At 36.7% G+C, this 26,508-nt stretch overlaps 1 protein-coding gene across 2 annotated transcripts in view; it reads left to right on the top strand.

Moving 5' to 3' along the window:
- The first annotated feature begins 2,215 nt into the window (after positions 1–2,215).
- The window catches only part of rad51d (RAD51 paralog D), a 34,306-nt gene continuing 10,013 nt past the window's right edge, over positions 2,216–26,508 (top strand). Inside the window, exons 1-11 of one of the 2 annotated variants that reach the window (XR_005203778.1) lie at positions 2,216–2,515; positions 2,597–2,658; positions 9,432–9,550; positions 18,322–18,403; positions 18,605–18,739; positions 18,810–18,905; positions 19,023–19,113; positions 21,050–21,120; positions 21,651–21,818; positions 22,235–22,319; positions 22,966–23,091. Coding sequence is in view for 1 of the 2 variants with exons in the window: in XM_037748008.1 (XP_037603936.1) it covers positions 2,434–2,515; positions 2,597–2,658; positions 9,432–9,550; positions 18,322–18,403; positions 18,605–18,739; positions 18,810–18,905; positions 19,023–19,113; positions 21,050–21,120; positions 21,651–21,818; positions 22,966–23,061 (1,002 nt within the window). In the remaining variant the exon portion in view is untranslated. The remainder of the gene's footprint in view (positions 2,516–2,596; positions 2,659–9,431; positions 9,551–18,321; positions 18,404–18,604; positions 18,740–18,809; positions 18,906–19,022; positions 19,114–21,049; positions 21,121–21,650; positions 21,819–22,234; positions 22,320–22,965; positions 23,092–26,508) is intronic. The other variant, XM_037748008.1, reaches the window with a different exon arrangement.

The following is a 26,508-nucleotide window of genomic DNA, read 5'->3' on the forward strand; positions in this document are numbered from 1 at the left end:
AGGTAAATCTGGAGAGGGTATTTGTTTGGGTGTTGAGATCAAATATCAAAAATCTTTCTACAGAATCGCTGACTCCATTTGAGTTATTATGGGATCCTGCTTGCAAACGTCACTGGCCCAAGTGTTTCCTTTATTTTTGCTGTAAACCTCTCCATGCACAGTATTCCCAGTGTATTTACGTACAGTGGAGGGTCTTCACTCTGCCTTCAGTAGGGAGATGTACTCGCAGGAATATTCTGGAAACAGAAATAACTTTTCAGAGTAAGCTTTCAATAATGGAGAGAACAGAGCAGCAGGATTTTATTCGACGCTTCATTACTCATACATGCAGACACAGTCAAATGATTAACACAATGTCATCCATAACTCCAATAGGATTCATTTGGATTGAATTATATTAGCATATTAATGGTTATTACAGGATTCTTTATTGATCCCTGAGAAAAATCGTATTCATCCTTTTCTTCCACTGATCAAATAAATCTGACACTATTTATAAAACAGAAATTGTATACAATTTCAACAGAAGAAGCAATACAGCCATCCCTGAATAAGAGATTAGAGAAAATATTAGTGACATTAAAACAATTAAAGGAGATTATATGTAAAGAACTAAAAAAAAATAGATAGCTAGTGTTCAGTGTCTTGCTCAAGGGCATTTCAGCTGAAAAACGGCTGCTGACAGAAGAACTACAGATAGAGATTGGTCAGATGTTGAACCAGAGAGGACTGAAAGAGTGATAAACTGAGCCAAAGTCAATGACTTTTTGAGCTGGCGAGGATGTAACAGGGTTTATGATCGCTGTATTGTCCAGTTAGAAGCCTCTCTTAGATAAGTGCCCTCAGTGTCCAAAGTGCCGTCACCACTTCTACACTGATTTCTGCAGAGCGGACAAGGTGAACCCAAGAATCCTTTTATTGATGACTTTATGTGAATGCCAATGATGCACTGAGGGACCAAAATCTATTCCAGGGAGTCTGTGAATATGAAAACATTATCATCACATTTCTGAGTATGAAACAAAGAACATGTTGAATGTCTGACCTAATTTGACATATGGGAAATAATATGCACCTCTAGAAACCTTTCTGAGTAATGATGGACTGAACAACTCATAGACAATGAGACTTGTTTGTGTTGCAAGATATTAATATTTATTTTATTTTTTGTTTGCACATATTTATGTCCTATGTTGGGTTGAATCTGTGTTGTTTTTTTTTCATTGATTTTGTGTATATTTAAATATATATATATATATATACATATATATATATATATAAAATAAAATATAAATAATACATAATAAAATATTTAATCACAATATTTTATTGCATGATTGTTCATAGTTAAACGTGATTAATCAAAAATTAATCACACATTTATTATCTGTTCAAAATTAAACTTTAAAAGGGAGATTTGCCAAGTATTAAATACTCTTATTAATGTGGGAGTGGGCAAATATGCTGATTTATGCTGCTTTATGTATAAATTTATTATTGGAAATCAATTAACAACACAAAACGATGACAAAAATTGTCCAGAAACCTTCACTTTTTTTAGTTTTCTAGTGTTAAAGAAATTAGTGGCGTTAAAACAAATCTCCGTTAACATTGACAACCCTACTAGTTGTACAATAAAAATTGGCATAATACATTTGTTTACAAATTACATATTAATTTATGAATAAATTGACTAAATTTCAAAGTTATTAATTATTTGACATTTTAATGGGTAATACAAATAATTATTTAAAATAATTTACAAATGAAATATTAATCCTTCAATAAATATATAAATAAGTTAAATATATACATATATAAATACATACATACCTGCATACACACACAAATAGATATTTATACGCATACATACTGTACATATCCATACAAACACGTGTACATACATACATAATAACATATTCCCAAAAACCCTATATATTTGGGGTGCCATGTGGAGTATGAATATGAATATAACATGTATACAGGAATACAACAAACTAAACTAAAACTTAAATAAATAAATAAATAAATAAATAAATAAATAAATAAATAAATAAATAAATAAGGCTAAGTCTCCACGAGAATTATTTAAAAAGAAATGTACACAAAAAGTAAACAATCATTCAACAACTTTTGGAACAGTATCCTAACTACATTACCCAACAAACACCGCGGTTTGAACTTTACTACGGCAAGCCGGAAGGAAGTTGAAGCCTTAGTTCGCATATTGTCAAAGCAGCGTGTGTGTGCTGCGGTGGCGAAACAAGTCGGAAAAGTTTGTTAACAGCGTTATTTTATCAAAACTAAACATTGTCACGGTGTTTTGTCGTTGTGAACTTTAGAAGGAGCCTCAAGAAAGTCATTCACAACGTCTAAAACGACCCAAAACGACCTTTAAAGTCAGTTAGCTCTGTGAGTTAGCTGTGTGAGACCATGGTGGTGTTGAGAGGAGGGATGTGTCCTGGACTGGATGAGGACTTAGTGAGTGAACTGCGAGCTGCAGACATTAAAACAGGTGAGTGACAGACAGGTGTGTTTGTTTCTGAGGATGCTTCATCTTAATGAACCTCACACAGGTGGTTTGTTGTGTTCACAGTGGAGGACGTGGTCTCATCTGACATTGAGGAACTTGCTCAGAGATGCTCTGTGTCATATAAGGTATTTATTTATGGGGGTACAAGTGGTCTTATGGTCAACACACATAGAAGGGGTTACAAAACTGACAATAACCTGATATTTTCTGACAATAACTTGATATTTTCTGACAATAACCTGATATTTTCTGACAATAATTGATATTTCTGACAATAACTTGATATTTCTGACAATAACCTGATATTTTCTGACAATAACTTGATATTTTCTGACAATAACTTGATATTACTGACAATAACTTGATATTACTGACAATAACTTGATATTTTCTGACAATAACCTGATATTTTCTGACAATAACTTGATATTTTCTGATATTTTCTGACAATAACTTGATATTTTCTGATATTTTCTGACAATAACCTGATATTTTCTGATATTTTCTGACAATAACTTGATATTTTCTGACAATAACCTGATATTTTCTGACAATAACCTGATATTTTCTGACAATAATTGATATTTCTGACAATAACTTGATATTTCTGACAATAACCTGATATTTTCTGACAATAACTTGATATTTTCTGATATTTTCTGACAATAACTTGATATTACTGACAATAACTTGATATTTTCTGACAATAACCTGATATTTTCTGACAATAACTTGATATTTTCTGATATTTTCTGACAATAACTTGATATTTTCTGATATTTTCTGACAATAACCTGATATTTTCTGATATTTTCTGACAATAACCTGATATTTTCTGATATTTTCTGACAATAACCTGATATTTTCTGACAATAACTTGATATTTTCTGATATTTTCTGACAATAACCTGATATTTTCTGATATTTTCTGACAATAACTTGATATTTTCTGACAATAACCTGATATTTTCTGACAATAACCTGATATTTTCTGACAATAATTGATATTTCTGACAATAACTTGATATTTCTGACAATAACCTGATATTTTCTGACAATAACTTGATATTTTCTGATATTTTCTGACAATAACTTGATATTACTGACAATAACTTGATATTTTCTGACAATAACCTGATATTTTCTGACAATAACTTGATATTTTCTGATATTTTCTGACAATAACTTGATATTTTCTGATATTTTCTGACAATAACCTGATATTTTCTGATATTTTCTGACAATAACCTGATATTTTCTGACAATAACCTGATATTTTCAGGTGGAATTTCTTTCATTCATTCATTCATTCATTCATTCATTCTCACTGTGCAATATCATTTTCCACTTGTGTAATTTTTGTTAATAGTCTGTTTATTGTCAATACTGTATATACTGCTCCTATTTCTATACTTACTTATATTTAAATGGTTCATATTTTGTTAGCTTAAAAAATTGATTTAAAAATCGTAAACAAATTGCGATACATAGGTGAATCGATTATCATTATTTATTTATTTTTACACCCCTACAAACTTAAATAATTTCCTTATAATGAATGAAATTCACTACTTTCTTTTGCAGTGTTAGAAAGAATTAAACACCCACACTAAATACTTGGCATAAACAGCGTAGCGTGGGAGGCTCTGACCAATATCATGTTGATCTTTCACAATGTTTCACCCACACGCAGCAGAGAGTTTCTCCTCGTGTAAGTTGATTACATTAGGTGAGCTACAGTTAACGGAAAGTTTACCCTTAATGTAAGCAGACCTCCCCCGAGGGGCTTCTTATGTACACCCATGGCGAGCCAGGTCATCGGTCAACATCGACAGCAATTACAACTAGACTACAGTGTTTACTGTAGATTAAACAGAAGTCACATGGCGAAAATGGATCTAGTAAGAAATAAAAGTAGTATTTTAAATATAGGTGTATCTGTACAGTAAGCAATAAACAATAGAAATATGTCCAGCCTTCAGGAAAGCAAGACTAAAAAATGCCTTATTGGGTCTGCCACAAAGTCCTTTATTATCACTTTGAATCCTCGGAGAGAGGCCAGCTCTTTCAGTAAGAGAGCAGAGATCATGAAAGAATTTCTGCCTAACTCAGTTCTGACTTTACGAGATATAAGAGTGCAATTATTAAAGGAAGTGACCCTGAAGGTCCTTCTAGATAAAAGTGTATCAGTGAATAATTGTGTGGGTGGACAGGGCATGGAAGTTCAGTCCGAGCTTTCTTCGTAAACCGACGAGTGAGAGCTTTCCAGTTAGCAACGCATCCTCTGTGGTCAGACTGTCTGGACATGCAGTCTGGACATAATGTAGGAAAACAGTTTAAAAGAAACTTTAGAAATGTATTGTCTGGTGTTGTCTCGCTACATAAATCACTGCACGTTCTTATCATGTTGGCTACCTGTAATTAAACCTTTCAGTGTAGGGCAGCAACTAATGATAATTGTCATTGATTAGTCTGTTGATTGTTTTCTCAATTAATCAGTTAGTTGTTTGGTCGCACATTTTATATCTGTTCGAAATGTACCTTAAAGGGAGATTTGTCAAGTATTCAGTCCTTTTATGTCTTTTTGTATCTCTTTGTAGTCCTTTTGTGTCTCTTTTGTAGTCCTTTTGTGTCTCTTTGTAGTCCCTTTGTAGTCCTTCTGTGTCTCTTTGTAGTCCTGTGTCTCTTTGTTGTCCTTTTGTGTCTCTTTGTAGTCCTTTTTCGTCTCTTTGCAGTCCTTTTGTGTCTCTTTGTATTCCTTTTGTCTCTTTGTAGTCCTTTACGTGTCTTTTTGTAGTCCTTTTGTATATCGTTGTAGTAATTTTGTGTCTTTTATGGTCCTTTTGTGTCTCTTTGTAGTCCTTTTGTGTCTCTTTGCAGTCATTTTGTGTCTCTTTGCAGTCATTTTGTGTCTCTTTGCAGTCCTTTTGTGTCTCTTTGCAGTCGTTTTGTATCTCTTTGTAGTCCTTTTGTATCTCTTTGCAGTCATTTTGTGTCTTTTTTGGTCCTTTTGTGTCTCTTTGCAGTCATTTGGCTACATGTAATTAAACCTTTCAGTGTAGGGAAGCAACTAATGATGATTGGCATTGATTCATCTGTTGATTTGTTTTCTCAATTAATCAGTTGGTTGTTTGGTCGCACATTTTATATCTGTTTGAAATGTACCTTAAAGGGAGATTTGTCAAGTATTTAAGACAAAGAAAGACATCATCACAGACTGAATGGAAGTATTTCCCCCCCCATGAGATCATTACATTTTTCGAATATTCTTTTTTCCATCACCGCCTGCAGCAGCAGCAGGTTCATCCTCGACTTAGTGACCAGCATGTTCAGCCTGCAGGCTTCCCCTGAGCTGATAACCAGCCTCCCACTGGTCCACCAGACTCCTGCTGTTGATTTGAACCATTGTTGTGCGCACACATTACAACAGCTAGGAGGTCAATGCTAGGTCATCTGCACCAACACATCTGCACCAACACATCTGACTAAAGCAGTTTGCTGCAGTCCAATCAAAGCTGCTCAAGGCAAGCTTTCTATGTAAAAACACACCCATCTTATGAGCCCACGTCCCAAATTGGGGCGCCAATGTTCCCACTAATTGAGACCCCACAGATTTGCCTTATTTTCCCTAAATAAATTTCTGCTGTTGGACATGAACTCAGCAGGAAATCCTCTCTGCCCAGAATGTTATCAGAATGTAAGCCTGCTAAACAGCAGTAAGTGATTTGTTGTATTTCTTCATTTTCATTAAAAGCGTCACAACCCAGCCTGTTTAACAAATGTGTTTTCATGCAGTAGACATGTTGTAATATCCAGTGGGATGTTAGTGTGGTAGGTACAAACCTCAAATACTGTAGCTTCAAACTGCACTCAAGCTAATTCATTCAAGGTTCCTCAGACAGTCACATATTTATTTATTAAAAACATGCGAGCTAAGGTAATAAAGCATTTTTGCCAGCTAAAATATCCAATGACACGTGATATCGCTCTGATAGCTACTGTGACCCACAAACTAACAGTCAAGTGCCGTTTTATGTGATGGGAGGGGTTGGCTGGATGCCCCATATGACATTTGATTGGATACATTTATGTTTGTGTCCTTGAGTTCAATATGAATAGACAAAATATATATTAACATTCTACGGGAGGAGAAAAGAGTGGGATTTTTATACTTTTTATACCTTTTCTAACAGTCATTTTGTGTCTTTTTTGGTCATTTTGTGTCTTTTTTGGTCATTTTGTGTCTCTTTGTAGTCACTTTGTGTCTCTTTGTAGTCACTTTGTGTCTCTTTGCAGTCATTTTGTGTCTCTTTGTAGTCATTTTGTGTCTCTTTGTAGTCACTTTGTGTCTTTCTTGGTCATTTTGTGTCACTTTGTGTCTTTTTTAGTCATTTTGTGTCTCTTTGTAGTCACTTTGTCTCTTTGTAGTCACTTTGTGTCTTTTATGGTCATTTTGTGTCACTTTGTGTCTTTTTTGGTCATTTTGTGTCTCTTTGTAGTCATTTTGTGTCTTTGCAGTCATTTTGTGTCTCTTTGTAGTCATTTTGTGTCTTTGCAGTCATTTTGTGTCTCTTTGTAGTCCTGTTGTGTCTCTTTGTAGTCGTTTTGTGTCTTTGCAGTCTCTTTGTGGTCATTATTTATATCTCTGTGGTTGGTACGTGTCTCTTCGAGTGACATTTTGTTTTATATGTCAGATATATTTGAGAGATAGGAAGAGATTGCAGAATAATTAACACAGGGACACATAATTAGAACTTGGAAAATGTATTTCTCATTTCACTCGATCTTTAAAGCTGCACGTTCATGTGGAAAACTTCTGCTTCAGAGGCTCTTGTATCATCATCAGTATGCAATCTGATTGATCGGCCAGTGGAAATCCAATCACGTAATGACTACTGTTCTTCTGTGCCATCACCGTGTGGGATTTAGTGCTTATGGTTGACTGAGATGTTTTAGACTTCTCTCCCTAATAAATAAAAAACAAGAAGTTGGTGTGAAACTTTTTATTAATTTGCTGGAGTGCAGTTCTAAGTAGCGACATTGAAATTAAGCTTTGTTCAGTCAATTGTGTGTAAACGGGGTTAATTTCTTGGGGATTCAGGTGTTCACAAAATATACAGCAGGAATCGATGAGCTCCGTAATGACCTAGACATAACCCTCCTTTCTCCTTCAGTGAGTTTCTCTGGGACCCTGTGGTTTCGTTGTTCTGGCCGGAGGTGGGATATGGTTCAATCCATGTCAAAATCAATGTTGACTCAGTGATAATTATCAATCTGCAGCATTATTATGACTCCATTATGATTAGGATGCCTAATTGTCATATCTGCCTGTTCATATAGTCTGTCACTATGAATGTTTTACTTTATTTTACTACTGTGAAATTTAAATAAAGGGAGGTTTTGTGTGTTTCAACTGAACAGTGACAGTGTTTATTTTAATTGGGCAATAAATGCGAGTTAATATGCTTGTGTAGAGCGGTGAGTGTTCTTGTTGGGCAATCAATTAAAATGCCAAGATAAGCAATATGCATAGTTGGGATATGTCACATCGAAGTATTCCGATACTGGAGAAAGCCTTTGTTCGGCTTCTTGCTGGTGCCATCTCAACACAATACGAACACTTCAAACTCACATATTTTAGTGATTCTCCCCTTTCAAATCAAAGACGTGAAAATCATGATTAAAGCACTTTTTAAGTTATCAAACAAATGTCAAATAATTGCTTGTTCCAGCTTCTCAGATGTGAGGATATGCTGCTTTTCTTGGTTTTTATATAGTTGTGTAATGGATAATATTTGGGTTTTGGACTGGTGGCTGGAAAATGTGAAGATTCCTTTTAGATTTTATTTTATTAAATGAATTTATATCAGGGACCTTGTACAAAAATACATTCATCTCAAAAAAGAGAAGATGCTTTGTACCAGATTTAGCTACTTGCTAATTTCCATTTGTAGCCCTTGGGCAGGTGAAAGGAAACAACAAAACACAGAGCAAATCATCTCCACTACAAATGGACCAACAACCTATTGATGCCCACGCAGGCATATGCACACACGCATAGTAACACACGTCATAGGAATAAACACAAATCATACATGTTACATACATGCATATGTATATCCAAAGTTATAAAAACAGGTTGTCAAAATGTCAAATTAATGCAGACAAGACTGGTTGCTTAAAATCCATCTTGGCTTCTGGGAACATGTGATGGACATTTAAACTTTCTTTTTCTGTTTTATTAGTAAAACAACACAATGATATAGTACAACAGAACATTGATATTAAACAGTGAAGACAATTGAGTAACAAGAAATATCAGTAAGTTAGAATCTATGGCCCCGACCATGGCTCTGACATATCAGTAAGTTAGAATCTAAGGCCCCGACCATGACTCTGAAACATCAGTAAGTTAGAATCTAAGGCCCCGACCATGGCTCTGAAACATCAGTAAGTTAGAATCTAAGGCCCCGACCATGGCTCTGAAACATCAGTAAGTTAGAATCTATGGCCCCGACCATGGTTCTGAAATATCAGTAGCCTAACTGTGCTGTGTATTGATAAATCCATGGCGCTGTCCGTGGTGCTGAATTAGACGGCTTTGTATTTGCGACTACAGAACTTCTGAGTCCCGCTTTTCTGTCAATTTCATCTTGGTTCTATAAAATTCTCCTAGTAGCAGGTGAACGAAATGAGCCGGGTCTGTCCCTCCTGTTAAAAATTCACTCGTCGCCAAAATGTTACCTCATGCTTTTGGGTTATAATCACAATGGCCCAATTGGGCAGAAAACTACCCAATCTGGCAACGCTAGCTGAGGTAGATGAGTACATGTTGTGTTGTGGCTCATCCATGCAGCACTTGTGTGAACCTTATACGCTGTTATTTCTTGTATTTCAGGCTCTGTTCGCCATCCGCCGAGTGCTGCTGGCCCAACATACAGCATTCCCCGTGTCAGGCGCTGATCTGTATGAAGAACTATTGAGCTCAACAGCCATCCTCTCCACTGGAAATCCAAGGTAAAGACAATTCTGCACACACAGCAGAGCACACTGCTTTTGTCTTTTGAGGGCTGGGGGATTTAACGGTGGGCTCAGTGCCACAAGAGCTTAAAGGAAGATTCACCTCCAAAATCCAAATATGTATTCCTGAGGACCGTTCTCCACATATTGAATTAAAAGACATTTTCCCCCAGTGTTCAGTTTAGAGGCAAAAGGGAATTTGTGGTGATGCTTTTTTACGCGTGTAGTGGCTTCTTCGTCAATGCTACCTGATAGGGATGCACCGATACCCCTTTTTTTCAGACCGAGTACAACTACAAGTACTTACATTTAGGTACTCGACGATACAGAGTACCGATACGAGTACTTCTCTGTGCCAAAAGACCCTCGTTAACAGCCAGCTGGAGGGTGTGAGCGACAATCGGCAGGCTGGGGAGTCCCGCATACGAGGCGGTGCGCCGTGACCGGCTCTAGGTCGGCTTGGAAAGGCTCGGGCCGAAGGTGGCTCGCGGCCGCATATTTACAGAGCTCCCCGCCCAGACATCGCTGCACCGTGGACACTGGGCTCGCTGACAAAGTCTAATGCACGCGCGAGTTAGAGGGTGCAAGCAAAACCCCGTGGCGCAATGAAAGTGAGGGCCGGTGGGTCGGGCGCACCACCGTAAAGTGGTATCGGTGCCGTTGTATTGGAGCCGTTTTGCGAGTACGAGTACATGAGCACAGTATCAGACCCAATACCCGATACTGGTATCGGTGCACCCCTACCAACTGATATTATTTCAGATTGAAGTTATTGATTTGTTTAGTGATAGTAGTAGCAGATACCAATTTAGTAGTCCAAACCAATACCAGTGAAATTCCAGGATTCTCGATACCAATTTGATACCACGGTAAAAATCAAAAGTACAACAATATATCCCATGTACTTCAACACTCTAGGTTTAACCTCTGCAACATCGTTTGCGTTAATGCGTTAAAGAAATTAGTGGAAATTTGCGTTAAGACGTTATTAGCGCGTTAACTTTGACAGCCCTAATTATTTCAGATTAAAGTCTTTGATTTGTTTAGTAGTAGTAGCAGCTATATTCTGTGTGTTTTGAAAATTAAAGGACATGGTTGTTGATGCTAACAAAACATTTTACATGCTGCACCTAATTAAACTACCATTGTTGGAGCAAAGGGTGCATTTAAAAGTCATTTTTGCCAGTTGCTCTTCAGCTTTTCAGACTGTCCCCAATCACAGGATAAATAAAAATCAAATATAATATATGTTTTTTGTAACCAGATTCCTCTGCATCGATCCATTTGATCAAACTAAAATCTTTTCAGCGTTGTTAAAATCGAATTTGCATTGATCTGTGCCCGTAGAATATGCATCTGGAGGCATCTGGAGTATGGTGGCTGTAGATAAAAATACAGCAGAGTTATTGAGTGTTTTAGAAATGGCATGTGTGCTACATTTCAGCAGCTAGAGCTGACATCTTCGCTTGTTGTTCCATTTGGCTCTTGAACGCAGCCTAAAGTGGCTTCTGATATATCGGCTGTATTAACTCGGCCTCAAGCTAGACTACTTTCCACTAAAAAAAAACAGACTGACAAGTCCTTTAAAACATTTTTATGGTACATCAGAAAATAAAAATTGAATGACTTGAAAGAAACCAAAAATCCCCTCTGCTACCAGCATGGCATTGTATTACAGCACTACTTAGAATCTACCTGTAAAACTGAGGCACTGCATCCCAATGAAAAGTTTGCTGGCATCACAAGTTTCGGTTATCTGTATGCAGTCGTAGCACAAAGCGGAGCAGATAAATCCTCCACTTTTAGAGGGGAAATATTCTTCAGCCAGGACACAGACTGCCCCGGACAAATCTGTGAAATGGGCCAGCGTGGCATTATTTATAGGATGGTACCTTTTCTACAGTTAAACTCACTGTTACAGCATAATTAATGACCACAGGTGTTTTTTTTTCTCTCTCTCTCTATGCCTCCTTTAAAGTGGTTTTCATAAATTAGTTAGTGCTTTGGATTAGTGATATGAAACTGAATCAGCCGTGTGAGTAAAGACGGCGTGATGTGCGTGTCTTGGCTGCGCTCTACTGGTGAAAAGATGAACTGATGAATGATGCTCTTGGCTGTCCGTGGTGTCACAGTCAGTATGGTGTGGGGTTTATGCAGAGACAGAGTAATGAAACATACACTTTGTTTCCAGTTTATTAGGTACACCTACAACTAATGCAGTTTAAATTATACATCAGCTCTGCAATAAATCCTACCTTAAACCTAAAAGTGTTTTTGTTGAAACTGTTTTAGGGATGTGTCGACTCAACTAATGGTTAGTTTGGAGGCTGCAGTTGGCGGTGCTGTTGAATAGTATTGCGTTACTGAGAGCTATTTTTTATATTTAGTATCTGAGGCTGCAAAGATTAATCGATTGTCAACTAGTTAAATTTACCCCCAACTATTTTGATAATCGATTAATCTGTAATTTTTTACGAAAAATTCAAAATTCTTTGATTCCAGGTTGTTAAATGTGAATATTTTCTGTTTTTACATTTTTACTCCAATGACAGTAAACTGTATATCTTTGAGTTGTGGACATAACAAGACACTTTAGGATGTCATCTTTGACTGATTTTTTTCCCATTTTCTGACATTTTATAGACCAAACAACTAATCGATTAATTGAGAAAATAATTAACAGATTAATCGACAATAAAAATAGTCGTTAGTTGAGGCCCTATTAGTATCCTTAGTGATATAAATGGGGTGGACAAAATATTAGAAATACCTCTCAGTATAATGCAATACAGCTCAACTGCACCACAAACCATAAAGTTATATGCACACCTCTCTTATACAGTTTCAACAGACCTGATGATAATAACACAGAGACTCCGTAGTCTGCAAGACGGTAAGACCTTGTCAACAACTGCGCATCACCGCTTCCGTTCCACCCTTCACAATAAACTCCCCGGACACAAACACTGGTACACTGTTTACTAGAGGGAACTAAAGTCATTCACAACTCAACAAAATAACCTACGCTTGTTTACAATTCGCTTTTAGCTGCCGAGCTGACGCGCTGTGCTTGTGTAAACATGGCGGCGATTGATGCGAGACAGCGGACAGAGCAGATTGAAATATTGCCTTCTTACATGTTTAACAGTTACATCATATTTATGCTTGTTGAACAGGTGTAATGATAAAGTATTAGCTTTAGTGCACTTACAGTAACGTCACCAGGTTCACTTCACTGTCTCTGTGGAGAACTCCTCCAAAGCTCCGACACAGAGCAGAGGAGAGGCTGCAGCGGGATAATAATTACTAACCTTACGGTCTACGTTTAATACGCGGTTTTGGTAACTATCCCTAAATAAAATGAGTTTTCTCAATCTACGCGTTTCAGGCAGTCTTTTGCGGTGTGTTTATCACACATGTTCATATCGCGATGACGATGAAAATCCGATTTATTGGTCAGCCCTATGGGACAGACTGCAAAAACTAGGCTGACGGACGCTCACCGACGGCAACAAACTGTCTGACGGCCGATCATCGGCTTGGTGCGTCAGGACCTAAAGGCAACTGAGTGTATAATATGTAAAGTATTTTTCAGAGTAGACGTTCTGAGAATCTGTGAGAAACTAGTTTTCACGGCTGCATAGACAGAAAAGAATATCTTGTTGGTCTCTGTGTCAGAATCGGTGAACTGGATGTAGAAAACAATGTTCATTACAACAGCAGATAACTGTGGTCTAAAAACTATTTTACAGCTTTGTCCTGAGAGAACGTAGCCTGAATGAAATGAGGCCAGAAGCCCCGAAGGCTGCAAACAGAGTTAGGACTCTTCAGCTTTCAATCACGTCTGCTGCTAGACACCTTTTGGCATATTATTTTAATGTCCATTCGCCTCTCTTCTTCCAGCACTTTGATATATGCACAGTGAATGTACGTCTTGAGCCCAGAGACGGATAAAATGAATGTGATGGACATGGACTTTTGACGTTTTATGTCTTATTTCAACCAAGTAATAGAAATGTCAGAAATTCAATCAGAAATCCAAAGAGCTCAGAGAAAACCTTCTGAATATAACATAATAAAATAACCAAAGGTGTTATCAAGCCTTTATACTTAGGTCTCTGTCTGGTCAAGGCCATAATACCTTTTAAAATGCATAGTAACATGGGTAAGGGGACCTTTCTTGGACTGTCAGAATGTTCTATTCCTAACTAATTATAGTTTAACTGTATACCATTATGTATCTGTCTCCTTTAAATATCATTAAGAAGCAATCTTTGGCAGCACAAAAACACGCTAAAGCAACTTGTATTTCATACACCTCCATCACATCTCAATCCTAACAAACAAACACAGTATAATCATTAATAAAGAATAATAAATGGCACTCATTTATAGAGTATCAAACAGCACAAAGACAAACGGAAAGAAAACAACAAAAACTAAACAAACCTTATCAGAGTTCCTGCTGCTGCGGTGATTTGTCATACTAACAGGATGGACGATAAGGGCTGATAATGGTTTATTGCTGTCATCAGCTTGTTTATCATGTAGCTTACATCATATTTTTGTCAATGCTTGATGGTGTAATGACACAATGATGTTTTAATGCCATGCATAGGCTACTTGGAGAAATGTTTGGGTGTGATCAAGTGATAAGATTCAGTCACTTAAAACCTCATTGAAAATGGCAAACATTGTCTTCCGTCAAAGTCTTCTCATGATGAATTCAGCCCTGAAGTTCAGTGTTAGTGACTCTCACGATGAAGCTGCAAAAGACACTAATATGAAAATCAAAAATTGTCTTCAATAGGGATGTCACGATACCAGAAATTTAGTAGTTGATACCAATCCCAGTCTCACGATTCTCGATACCCGATTCAGTACCCCGGTAAAAAACAAAAGTAAAACAATAAATCCCATTTAATTCATCACACACTCCTTTATATACTAGTTGCATACTGGTTTTTGCAAATGTATTATTAATCCCTGATGATCCGCCTTAAGTTTCTCGCCACAACAAAGATTACATTTTAGCACATCATAATTACGTAATTTACCTTCCAACAAACACAACGCTTTCATCGAGGAGACCACTGTTTGTGTGCCCTGCGTTAAGTTTCACTTTCATGTTACAATCAGCTGTACGTTCGTGTTCCGTGTTCACAAAGTTCAGTTTCATTTTCACTGTACAAATGTAATAGTTTTAAACCCAACCATGTAGTCCTTTCATAAACCTAACTGAAGTGTTTTTGTTGCCTAAACCTAAAGTGAACTAAAGGTAACTATAGTGGTTTTGATGCTGAAAATAAAGTGACCGCCAAGGGGCATGACGCGACGCCAAGGGGCGTGACTGCTATGTAACGAGTTGGGATGAAAACGTGTTGAACTAAACTCATAAAGCCAAAAAATGGTCTGCCTGCTACCTTAGAAATTACATTGAATAAGTGTTTTGAAGGAAAACTTTGCCGATTTTCAACCGGCTCTGTGTCACATGCACTCCCCCCGCTCACCCGACCAGAACACGCCGATCATTTTGCGGCCAACCGCCGGCTGATGATTTATGCCGCCTTGCTACTGTATCGTAAATCAATAGCGGAGTCTATCAATTTTGATTACAAACCGGGGTGAGTGTACTGTAAGAATATGGGGAACATATTTTGATACGCTTCTATAATATCTTTATGTAAGATTTTAGTGTATTAAATTAATTAGATTTGTTTGGAAGGAAATTAATCATTTAGATTAATTGATTAATCGGTAAAATAGTTGATAGATTAATCGGTAGAAAAGTGCAAGCCTCTTTGCTCCATTGTCACAGAACACAGGAATAATGCAAGTACTTCCATCCCCACCAATTCTCCTCTTCACAATCACGCCGTAGGTGATGAGAGACACTATTAACCAACCACAGGCTTCCAGTGATGCTTAACCTTCAAGCTGAAGGACCTTGGCTATGTAGATTTAACTGCATCGCTGTCACATACATCATCACACGTGCAGGCGGAGATGATGAGATTCCACAAACTGCACAGATCACTGAGCGTCAACATAGACAAATCAAAACACTCCCCTGCTGACAGAACAGTTGGTTAAAGTATTACGACAGCAAACAATACCTCGCTGACGATCAAAATATAAGTGCAAGAGCATTCTTTTAGAGTTGGAGCAAATAGAAATACCTGCAGTTTGGCAAAAACAAATCTAGTATTCTCTAATGCATCAGTGTGTGTTGTAGTAACGTATATTTTCCAAGATAAAATACAGAATTCCACTGACTAAATTGTCGCCTAAATCACTATAACAGAAAGAAGAGTGTGACTGTGTGCTGCCAATGACAGCAGTTCAGCGGTTGACAGTTTTTGGTTCTACATGCTGTGGACATATCTGGGTCAGCACTCAAAAGAATTGATGTTTGACACCAATAGACACAAACCAATATGATATAGAATACTTCTATTCTTATTTTAGTTTTTATACCTCTGATTTTTTTTTTTATCCCTTCAAAATGTACCTTAAAGGGAGATTTGTCAAGTATTTAATACTCTTATCAACATGGGAGTGGGCAAATATGCTGCTTTATGCAAATGTATGTTTATATTTATTATTGAAAATCAATTAAAAACACAAAACAATGACGGATATTGTCCAGAAACCCTCACAGGTACTGCATTTAGCATACAAAATATGCTCAAATCATAACATGGCAAACTGCAGCCCAACAGGCAACAACAGCTGTCAGTGTGTCAGTGTGCTGACTTGACTATGACTTGCCCCAAACTGCATGTGATTATCATAAAGTGGGCATGTCTGTAAAGGGGAGACTCGTGGGTACCCATAGAACCCATTTACATTCACATATCTTGAGGTCAGAGGTCAAGGGACTCCTTTTGAAAATGGACATGCTAGTTTTTCCTCGCCAAAAGTTTGCGTAAGTTTGGAGCGTTATTTTATCTCCTTCGCGACAAACTAGCATGACATGGTTGGTACCAATGGATTCATCAGGTTTTCTAGTGTCATATGATATCTTTACTCTAGATTTAAAAGCTGAGCAAACTACAAACTAAAAATCACAGTTACCTGAATGCATTAAAGAAATTGGTTGCGTTAAAACTAATTTGCGTCAACGTAAATTTGACAATATATGTGTAGAGGCTTGTACCTTTAGAGATCTTATCAAAGAACCAGATGATGCTGTTGCTCATCTTTTGTACTGCCAGTCACATAACATTGTCTGAGGACAACATGATGGGACTTTTACATCCCGAACCCTGGACACTTAAGTTGTGGACAGCTGGGATGACTGAACAGGCTGTAAACAAACCTGACACCCATTGTGCACTTTCCTGGCAGAACTATTGTTCACAAAATGAAATGAGATTGGCAAAGTAAAGTTTAAGGTAGCAAAGAAATGTTACTGGCTTGTTGACAGCTGATTGTGAAACTTGCAACCATGGCCTACTTCTAACCTCTGTTCACTCGGCTCAGTAGGAAATTAATGGACCCCTGATGATTTATCACTCAAGTTGCTTTGCTGTGTGGACTCATAAAAAGAGCAGATACACGGAGGTGGAAGAGGTCGCATATAAACGACCTGGGGTGTATGAATGTGGAGCTCAGGGAAGATTTACCCTAGGCAGCAACAGAGAACCCATAACAAGACTGACAAGGTTGGAAATCCTAAGAACAGACTTCACTCAGCATATCCCTGTGAATAAAGACAGTTAATGTCTCACAATGTCTCCCCTTGAAGGCCAAGGCTATTCTTCCAAACTAAAAGTTTCAGACGTTGGATGGTGAAATTGGAATTAGTTTAGCAGAGTGGTGTTAAAGAGAGCATAGGCTTGTATCCAAGTACAATTTTGACCTTGGGGAACAGAAGTTTGACAAAATAACACACTTAACGCAAGATCCACTTTTGACCTTTGGTGGTGGCCTAGTGGTTAAGACGCATACGATATACATCAGACCAGCAATACATCAGCTAGAGTAGGCGCTCATGACCATGCAAAACAAATCCCACGTAGACGACAACATCGTAAAACAGAGGATGTTGAAATATGTCTCCAAACTTATACTTTAAACAAACTTTTTAAATTGACAACTCTATGCCGAAGAGTTGCTGTGTAGTTGGTTGCACCAACATTAAATCCAAAGACGCTGATCTCTGATTTGTTCCCCTGCCATGCCCTTAAAAAGATATAAAAGAGGGGCTTTATGGCTCCAAGCTATAGACCAGACCAGCATGACGTCATCGCCGAGGCTGCGCTCCCTTTTGGGGGAAAGAAACGATAATATATATATCATAATATAATAATAAAATATATTACAAACAAACAAAACAACGTCCTTTTACCTTGTTCAATGATTACAAGAATAAATGCATATAAAAGAAGTATATACTGTACATTTAATGTATTTCACTTTAGTCTTTGTTGGAAATGTATGTAAATTGGCACTATAGATCTTCAGTAGACTTGAAACTAACAAACAATCCCACCTACACACACAAACACACACAGATTAATGAATAGTTTTTGATTCAGTTTGAAAGAGCCAGTGGCTGAGCTTGATAAGAAGCAATGAAACCGCAACTGAAATTAGGAGTTTGGCCAAACATCTTAAGAATAGTCTGGAACCTAATGCAAGCTCTGTTTGTATTATATTCACCCAACTGCAGTTTTTGTTGGCTCCACAGATGTACGTGGACTTAATAGTTTATTGCATCAGATGGCAGCTGTGAGTAATGAATTGCACCTTGTTTCTTGCAGCTTAGATAAACTGCTGGATTCAGGCTTGTATACCGGAGAGATAACAGAGCTGTCAGGAGGCCCAGGAAGTGGCAAATCTCAGGTGAACATTTCCTACCTTCCCTCTCCATCACTGATAATTTCAGCCTCATAAATTCCCTCTTTTTAGAATTCCCTCTTCTCCTATAGAATAAGAAATTGTGCTCTGGCTGAAATAAGTCTTTTTCAAAGTTACAGTTTAGCTAACACAAATTATCCACGCTGTCTTTTAAACTATTCCCCGCGTGCTCGTCACGTCTTCCAGGTGTGTTTCGGCGTCGCAGTGCACATTTCTTACCAGCTGAAACAGAGTGTGATATTTATCGATACGACAGGCGGGCTGACTGCCAGCCGCTTGCTTCAAATGCTACAAGCTGAGACGAGTAACACAGAGGAGCAGGTGAGTTGACAAAGGGTCTCAAACTAATATTGCATGATGTAATGTAATGTAACAAACTGTCACTTTACAGATGGAAGCTCTTCAGAGGATCCATATCTTCCGTTTGTTTAACGTCTTCTCTTTACTCGACTGTCTGTACGGTCTTCGCGGTGGCAGGCTTCAGCAGGTTTGTTTGTTTCTTTTTTGTTTAAAATATACCAACAGTCCCGCTGGAACTTATGAACTTATGGAAAAAAAACAGATCACATTTTCAGCTATCTAATTTTGTCACATTTTGCATCAGGCATCTGTTGGCGGTGGCTCTGTCAAGGCGGTGATCGTGGACTCGGTGTCAGCTGTTATCTCTCCTCTACTGGGAGGCAAACAGAATGAAGGTGATATCTCTTTCTGCGAGTCCATCATAGTGCATCATCACACCTGAGGCTGTGTTTACACCCGAGCCTTTAAACACCAAATGTCTGTAAAATAAACATCACAACAGGGTTCCCACACATTTCATGAGCATGACATCCAGAGTTAATTCCAGTCACGAGTGTGAAAAATAACATTTGTACAGTCACATTAAACCCCGAACACTTCCATTTAGAGTAAAAGCTAACATTTCTGATATCAGTTCTAAGTGGAGCTGTTTTCATTAACCTTGGAGCTGCTTCAACTGGACCTCTTGAGATTCAAAATAATTAAAGTTCTTAATCCAAGTGAATTTAATTCAACGTTTTCGCAAACTGTTGGTTTATAGAAAGCTCCAAAACTGCGATCTAATTAAACAATCACTCAAAAGAACAGGGTTCAAATCTAAAATTAACCTGCCATGAGCGCCTGTGAAAAGACATTACAAAAAGCTAGAAATGTAATTATGCTTTAGTACAAAACTTAAAGTGTACAAAAACAGCTGGTTTATGAAGTATTTTGTTAAAAGCTATAGACCCTTTAACCCTCATCCTACCAATATATTTAACATGAAAGGACTACCGACCAAGAATAAACTACTGTGAGAAACAGTCATCATCGCAAAATGTTAACTTATGTCTTCTCAACGGGGGTCTCAAACGATTATGTTATCATGATTAATTGCATGATTGTCCATAGTTAATCGGCATTAATCACACATTTTCTATATGTTCAAAATGTACCTTAAAGGGACTATTTGTAAGATTCAGAAATGCTTGTTAACAGCGACACCTGTGGCCTTGAAATCAACGAAAGTCAGCATCGAGCTCGCGCTTGCTCGCTCTACATAGACATGAACGAGCATCGCTCAAAACAGTGAGGCGACACACGTCAGCTAAAACCACAATATCACTCTATATTTCAGCTGCTTGGCAGTAATGTTAGCTGACCAGACGAAGGTCTCTCCATGAATCACTGCTGATCCTAGTGTTGGCTTTTCCTGCTCAGCGCAGGCTTCAGCAGCGGGGGCTCCTCAACGAGTTACGTTATCGCCTCCCGACCGCAGCCGGCAGCCGAAGACACCGGCACCCGGTCGGTAACGAGACGATAACGTAACTCGTTGAGGAGCCCCGTCACTTCACAAGACACGGGAAACCTCTGTTGGTCTGGAGGAGCTGCAGCATTTATTTCTGCACAAACGTCCACTGTACATTCACTAGATATTCTCAGAGCTAAACTAACTCTTCTGCAGTGTGGAGTGAGTGCGCGTTCACGTCTAGAGGTGGAGCGAGACAGCGAGGACGCGCGCGCCGTCTGAGTGAAGGAGAGCAGGCATCGGAGACGAGGCTCCGGCCACATGCGAGCGCGCATATGCGAACGCGCATGTGTCCCGACCCGCTACATTTATACGCTTAAAAAGTTACAAACAGTCCCTTTAAAGAAATTTGTGGTGTTAAAACAAATTTGTGTTAAAACGTTATTGTCGTGTTAACTCTGACAGCCCTAGTAAAGACAACAACCACAAATACAGCAATCTGTCACGTGAAATAACAAAAACTGTTGGCAGGAAACGTTGTGTTTACGTAGGACCTCACCACTCATGGTAAAAAGTTAATTGAGAAAATAGGTTTTTCGAGCCTTTAACAGATCATCAAAGTAATTACAATTCATCCTGTGGGGACTGTGAATGTTTCATGGCGATCCTTCTAATACTTTGTCCAATGTAGTGGACTGAGCTCCGCCGCCAGCGTGGCTGTAAACAAAATGAGTCAACCGTGAGAATATTAAAGACTGTAAATGTCACAACAATAATACCTGTAGCCTTAGTTACTACTGTTGAATTGCTTAGAAAGAACCATGGAAGGACATTTTTATATTCCGTACACGAACAAACCTCTTTATAACTTCCTGTGCCCCCAGGCATGTCCTTGATGATCCAAGTGGCAGGAGTTCTTAAGACAATGGCTAAGGACTTCAATGTTGCTGCTCTGGTAAGGATGACAGTCCTTGACGTGTGCTACTCTGAATGCAAGATGCATTTCCAGTGTCAATCTAAACTCTCCACAAACCCTTTCACACTTCCTCTTGTTATTACTTTGAGAGCTGAAATGAAACCTCTTTTTGGGGGTAAGAACACTAAATCAAGATTAAAAACAAAAGGTTGCTAATTTCTGACAATTAAATGTGTAAAACAAAACTCCATTTGTTAGTTCAGGTGTATGACCGGAGGTTTTAATTATGTAAAATATGAACTAATCACATTAAAAAAGCATGCACCAAAGAAAATTTGCCATCACCTAAAATCATGGAGTTATCTGAAGTGCGATAAAGATAATTTGATAGGCTGTTTGATGGCTCCCTTTGATTAAAAGTGGGACAATCTGGCTGCCTTTTCTCTTCTAAAGCTTGTACTATCTCTCGCAAGCTATTCGAATCCATAAAACAGAATGGAGAAATGGTGTGATAAACCCCTAAGAGGAACAAAACAAACGACTGAACATGATGGTGTCTGGGCCTGCAGGTTACAAACCATGTTACGAGAAGTGGCAGCGGGGAGGTGCAGCCGGGCCTCGGTGTGTCGTGGGGCCACGTCCCCAGAACCAGGATCCTGCTGGAGCGAGTAGAGAGGGCCACGGCCGTCAGCCACTCGAGCCTGCGCTCCGCAACACTGATCAAGTCTTCTAGACAGGTACTGCAAGCAGCATTGACTTGCACATCATCTAGCTCAGTATTGATTCTGTCAAAGGGGTTTCGTTGAGAGGCAAATGTCAAGACGTCTTGATGAAATGGAGGGTTTGAAAGTTGTTTGTTCTTGTAAAACCGGTCTGGTGTGATAAAGAAGCTCTTTGTTTCCATTTAAAAGGAGCTTCCAGCTAGATTTTTACAAGAAAAGTATACCAGTCTTATCATTCTAATTCACAAAGACAGGCTGTGACAGACAACAGCCTCATTCTGCCAAATTTATATCGAGGACACTCAGCTGTTTACCCAAAAGCAACACGTGTCCATCTACAAGATGAGAGGAAATGCAAAACCACCAGTCAAGTTGAGATTGATAACAGATTGATAAACAGAGATTGTTGTCGTTACCTTCTCTGTTTGTAGACTGATAATTTACCAGTCGGAAATTCCCATGAAAAGTTGTTGTGGACTTTGCTGAAGTGTTTTTCTGCGGTCATTGTCAAATCTGGTGAGCGCTTGCTCGTCGCAGACATCGCCTAATATTACGGCATCACTGATGTAACCAAACTTGAATGCAGCTATTTAATTGACAGCTGCCCATCGGCCGGCGCAAACTTTCTCATTTTACAGCTGAACAGTACACTACAAAGATTTGAGGAGAGAAATAGGCATTACAGTAACAGATTCATATTTGATCAGCACTGCCTAGTTTGACTGTTTGATCGGTTGTCTTTTGAAATCTTGCAAATGCCATTAGGAGCAGGCAGAGGAACAGATTATCTGTCTCGTGCACTACTGTCTGGATACAGTGAACGCTCTATAAAAATAACTTTTAATCCTATTTGCTCAGAGTTACCCGACTGCAGCTTTAATGATAACGAGACAAAATGTCTATTATTGCTGAGAACTGTTCCACAGTCTTTGTTACTTTTTCCTCCTCTCATAAATATCTGTCCACAAAGGCATTAATTATACATTTTTCTTTTCTGGAGTTACAAAAGAGGTCCGTCAGACGATACAAAGAAGTGCTTTGACAAGGCACATTTAGAATGAACATAGCCCAAATGAATGTTTTATATTGCAGCCCAGTTGTGTGTGTGTGTTTTTTTTTTTTAAACTAGTAAATCAACACTGTCATCTGCTCTACTTCTTAGCCTTGTCACATCAAAGAAGAGTTTGACTTGCAGTGGTGGAGTCGCTCTAAAGAAGGATCCTCAGGAAAGAGAAAACTGGATGAGACTGATTCCTGATGAGAAGCAACTGGAAATCTCTGACCAAAGGTACATGAATGTTTCTGCTCAAAATGTGTCTTTCTGATTTCTTTTTTTTCCCTTTTGCAATATGCAAATATTTGAATTATTGCTAAACTTTATTCCAATCAAATCAAATTGTTGCTACAATCATTAGCTCATTGGTTTGTTACTGTCATTAGAATGATGTATAACAGCTTCAAAATTGGCCCGTGTAAGTCACGATTCTTGCAGTACACTCCTTTGAGATGCTCTTTCAATCCTCTGCTGCAGCATTTCATTGGAAATCACTTGTGTGTGTGTGAGAGCATACATTATAGACTTCTTATATAGACATATAGACTGTTTTTTCTACCTGTAATGAGGGAGGAATATACACACAAGAAAGTCCTTTCTTGTGTGTATCGTTAAGGCCTTTCAGGGGAAGCACAGCTGGTTCATATAGCTTTTGCCCACTCAGAGCTTCAATACATTCAAACATTTAATTAAACCACCTCAAAGCCTGAAGCAACCCGTGGATGAAAAGGAAAATCTGAATTTTCCATGAAGCCATTCAGATACGGGGGGGGCTGCAGTAAAAACCTTTCAGCATCTCATTGGATTGTACAGAGTCTAATGATCTAGAAACAAAGTGAAATGTACTTAGATTAAGAGGAGGAAAACCTTCCTAAAACAACGAATGCTTGTTATATCAGGGTGTCCGCCAGGTCCTAAAAGTTGATAAATCAATTTAATGACAATTTAGGCCCTTTAAAAATTATTAAAAAGTCTTCAATTACATTTTCTGAGGTATTACATTTTATAGCTTGTTTCCAATATGTATATTTGTCCAGAGGTTGTATGCTAAATTTCTTTATTTATAATAGTATGTTGTGTAGTATATTATAAAATGTAAAAAAAAAAGTAATTTAGTAATAAAAAATGATAGAATAGTACGTTGAAAAATGTCATGAAAAAAAGTCATAGTATAGTATGTTGGAAAAAAAGTCAGTATAATATGTCGAAAAAAAAAAGTTAAATGTCGAATGATTTCGTAAAAAAAAGTCATTGTATAGTATGTTGAAAAATTTATAAAAAAACCCGTCAGAATTTCATGGAAAAAAGTTCTAGTATAGTATGTCGGGAAATAAAATGTTAAAATATGTCCAAAAAATTTCTTATAAAAAATTCAATGTATATTATGTCGAAAAATTTCATAAAAAAACGTCATAGTATAGTATGTTGAAAAATTAATTGAAAAAAAGTCATAGTATAGTATGTTGATAAATTAATGAAAAAAAACGTCATAGTGTAGTATGTCGAAAAATTTCATAAAAAAACGTCATAGTATAGTATGTCGAAAAATTTCATAAAAAAACGTCATAGTATAGTATGTCGAAAAATTTCATAAAAAAACGTCATAGTATAGTATGTCGAAAAATTTCATAAAAAAACGTCATAGTATAGTATGTCGAAAAATTTCATAAAAAAACGTCATAGTATAGTATGTCGAAAAATTAATAAAAAAAAACGTCATAGTATAGTATGTCGAAAAATTTCATAAAAAAACGTCATAGTATAGTATGTCGAAAAATTTCATAAAAAAACGTCATAGTATAGTATGTCGAAAAATTTCATGCGGAAAAAAAGTCATAGTATAGTATGTTGATAAATTAATGAAAAAAAACGTCATAGTATAGTATGTCGAAAAATTTCATAAAGAAACGTCATAGTATAGTATGTTGATAAATTAATGAAAAAAAACGTCATAGTGTAGTATGTTGATAAATTAATGAAAAAAAACGTCATAGTAGTATGTCGAAAAATTTCATAAAAAAACGTCATAGTATAGTATGTCGAAAAATTTCATAAAAAAACGTCATAGTGTAGTATGTTGATAAATTAATGAAAAAAAACGTCATAGTATAGTATGTCGAAAAATTTCATAAAAAAAGGTCATAGTATAGTATGTTGATAAATTAATGAAAAAAAACGTCATAGTATAGTATGTCGAAAAATTTCATAAAAAAACGTCATAGTATAGTATGTCGAAAAATTTCATAAAAAAAACGTCATAGTATAGTATGTCGAAAAATTTCATAAAAAACGTCATAGTATAGTATGTCGAAAAATTAATAAAAAAAACGTCATAGTATAGTATGTCGAAAATTTCATAAAAAAACTTCATAGTATAGTATGTCGAAAAATTTCATAAAAAAAACGTCATAGTATAGTATGTCGAAAAATTTCATAAAAAAACGTCATAGTATAGTATGTCGAAAAATTTCATAAAAAAACGTCATAGTATAGTATGTTGATAAATTAATGAAAAAAAACGTCATAGTGTAGTATGTCGAAAAATTTCATAAAAAAACGTCATAGTATAGTATGTTGATAAATTAATGAAAAAAAGTCATAGTATAGTATGTTGATAAATTAATGAAAAAAAACGTCATAGTGTAGTATGTTGATAAATTAATGAAAAAAAAGTCATAGTATAGTATGTCGAAAAATTTCATAAAAAAACGTCATAGTATAGTATGTCGAAAAATTAATGAAAAAAAACGTCATAGTATAGTATGTCGAAAAATTTCATAAAAAAACGTCATAGTATAGTATGTCGAAAAATTAATAAAAAAAAACGTCATAGTATAGTATGTCGAAAAATTTCATAAAAAAACTTCATAGTATAGTATGTCGAAAAATTTCATAAAAAAACGTCATAGTATAGTATGTCGAAAAATTTCATAAAAAAACGTCATAGTATAGTATGTCGAAAAATTAATGAAAAAAAACGTCATAGTATAGTATGTCGAAAAATTTCATAAAAAAACGTCATAGTATAGTATGTCGAAAAATTTCATAAAAAAACGTCATAGTATAGTATGTCGAAAAATTTCATAAAAAAACGTCATAGTATAGTATGTCGAAAAATTTCATAAAAAAACGTCATAGTATAGTATGTCGAAAAATTTCATAAAAAAACGTCATAGTATAGTATGTCGAAAAATTTCATAAAAAAACGTCATAGTATAGTATGTCGAAAAATTTCATAAAAAAACGTCATAGTATAGTATGTCGAAAAATTAATAAAAAAAAACGTCATAGTATAGTATGTCGAAAAATTTCATAAAAAAACGTCATAGTATAGTATGTCGAAAAATTTCATAAAAAAAGTCATAGTATAGTATGTCGAAAAATTTCATGCGGAAAAAAAGTCATAGTATAGTATGTTGATAAATTAATGAAAAAAAACGTCATAGTATAGTATGTCGAAAAATGTCATAAAAAAACGTCATAGTATAGTATGTTGATAAATTAATGAAAAAAAACGTCATAGTATAGTATGTTGATAAATTAATGAAAAAAAACGTCATAGTATAGTATGTCGAAAAATTTCATAAAAAAACGTCATAGTATAGTATGTCGAAAAATTTCATAAAAAAACGTCATAGCATAGTATGTCGA

Source organism: Sebastes umbrosus, chromosome 17, assembly GCF_015220745.1.
Source record: "Sebastes umbrosus isolate fSebUmb1 chromosome 17, fSebUmb1.pri, whole genome shotgun sequence".
Lineage (NCBI taxonomy): Eukaryota > Metazoa > Chordata > Actinopteri > Perciformes > Sebastidae > Sebastes > Sebastes umbrosus.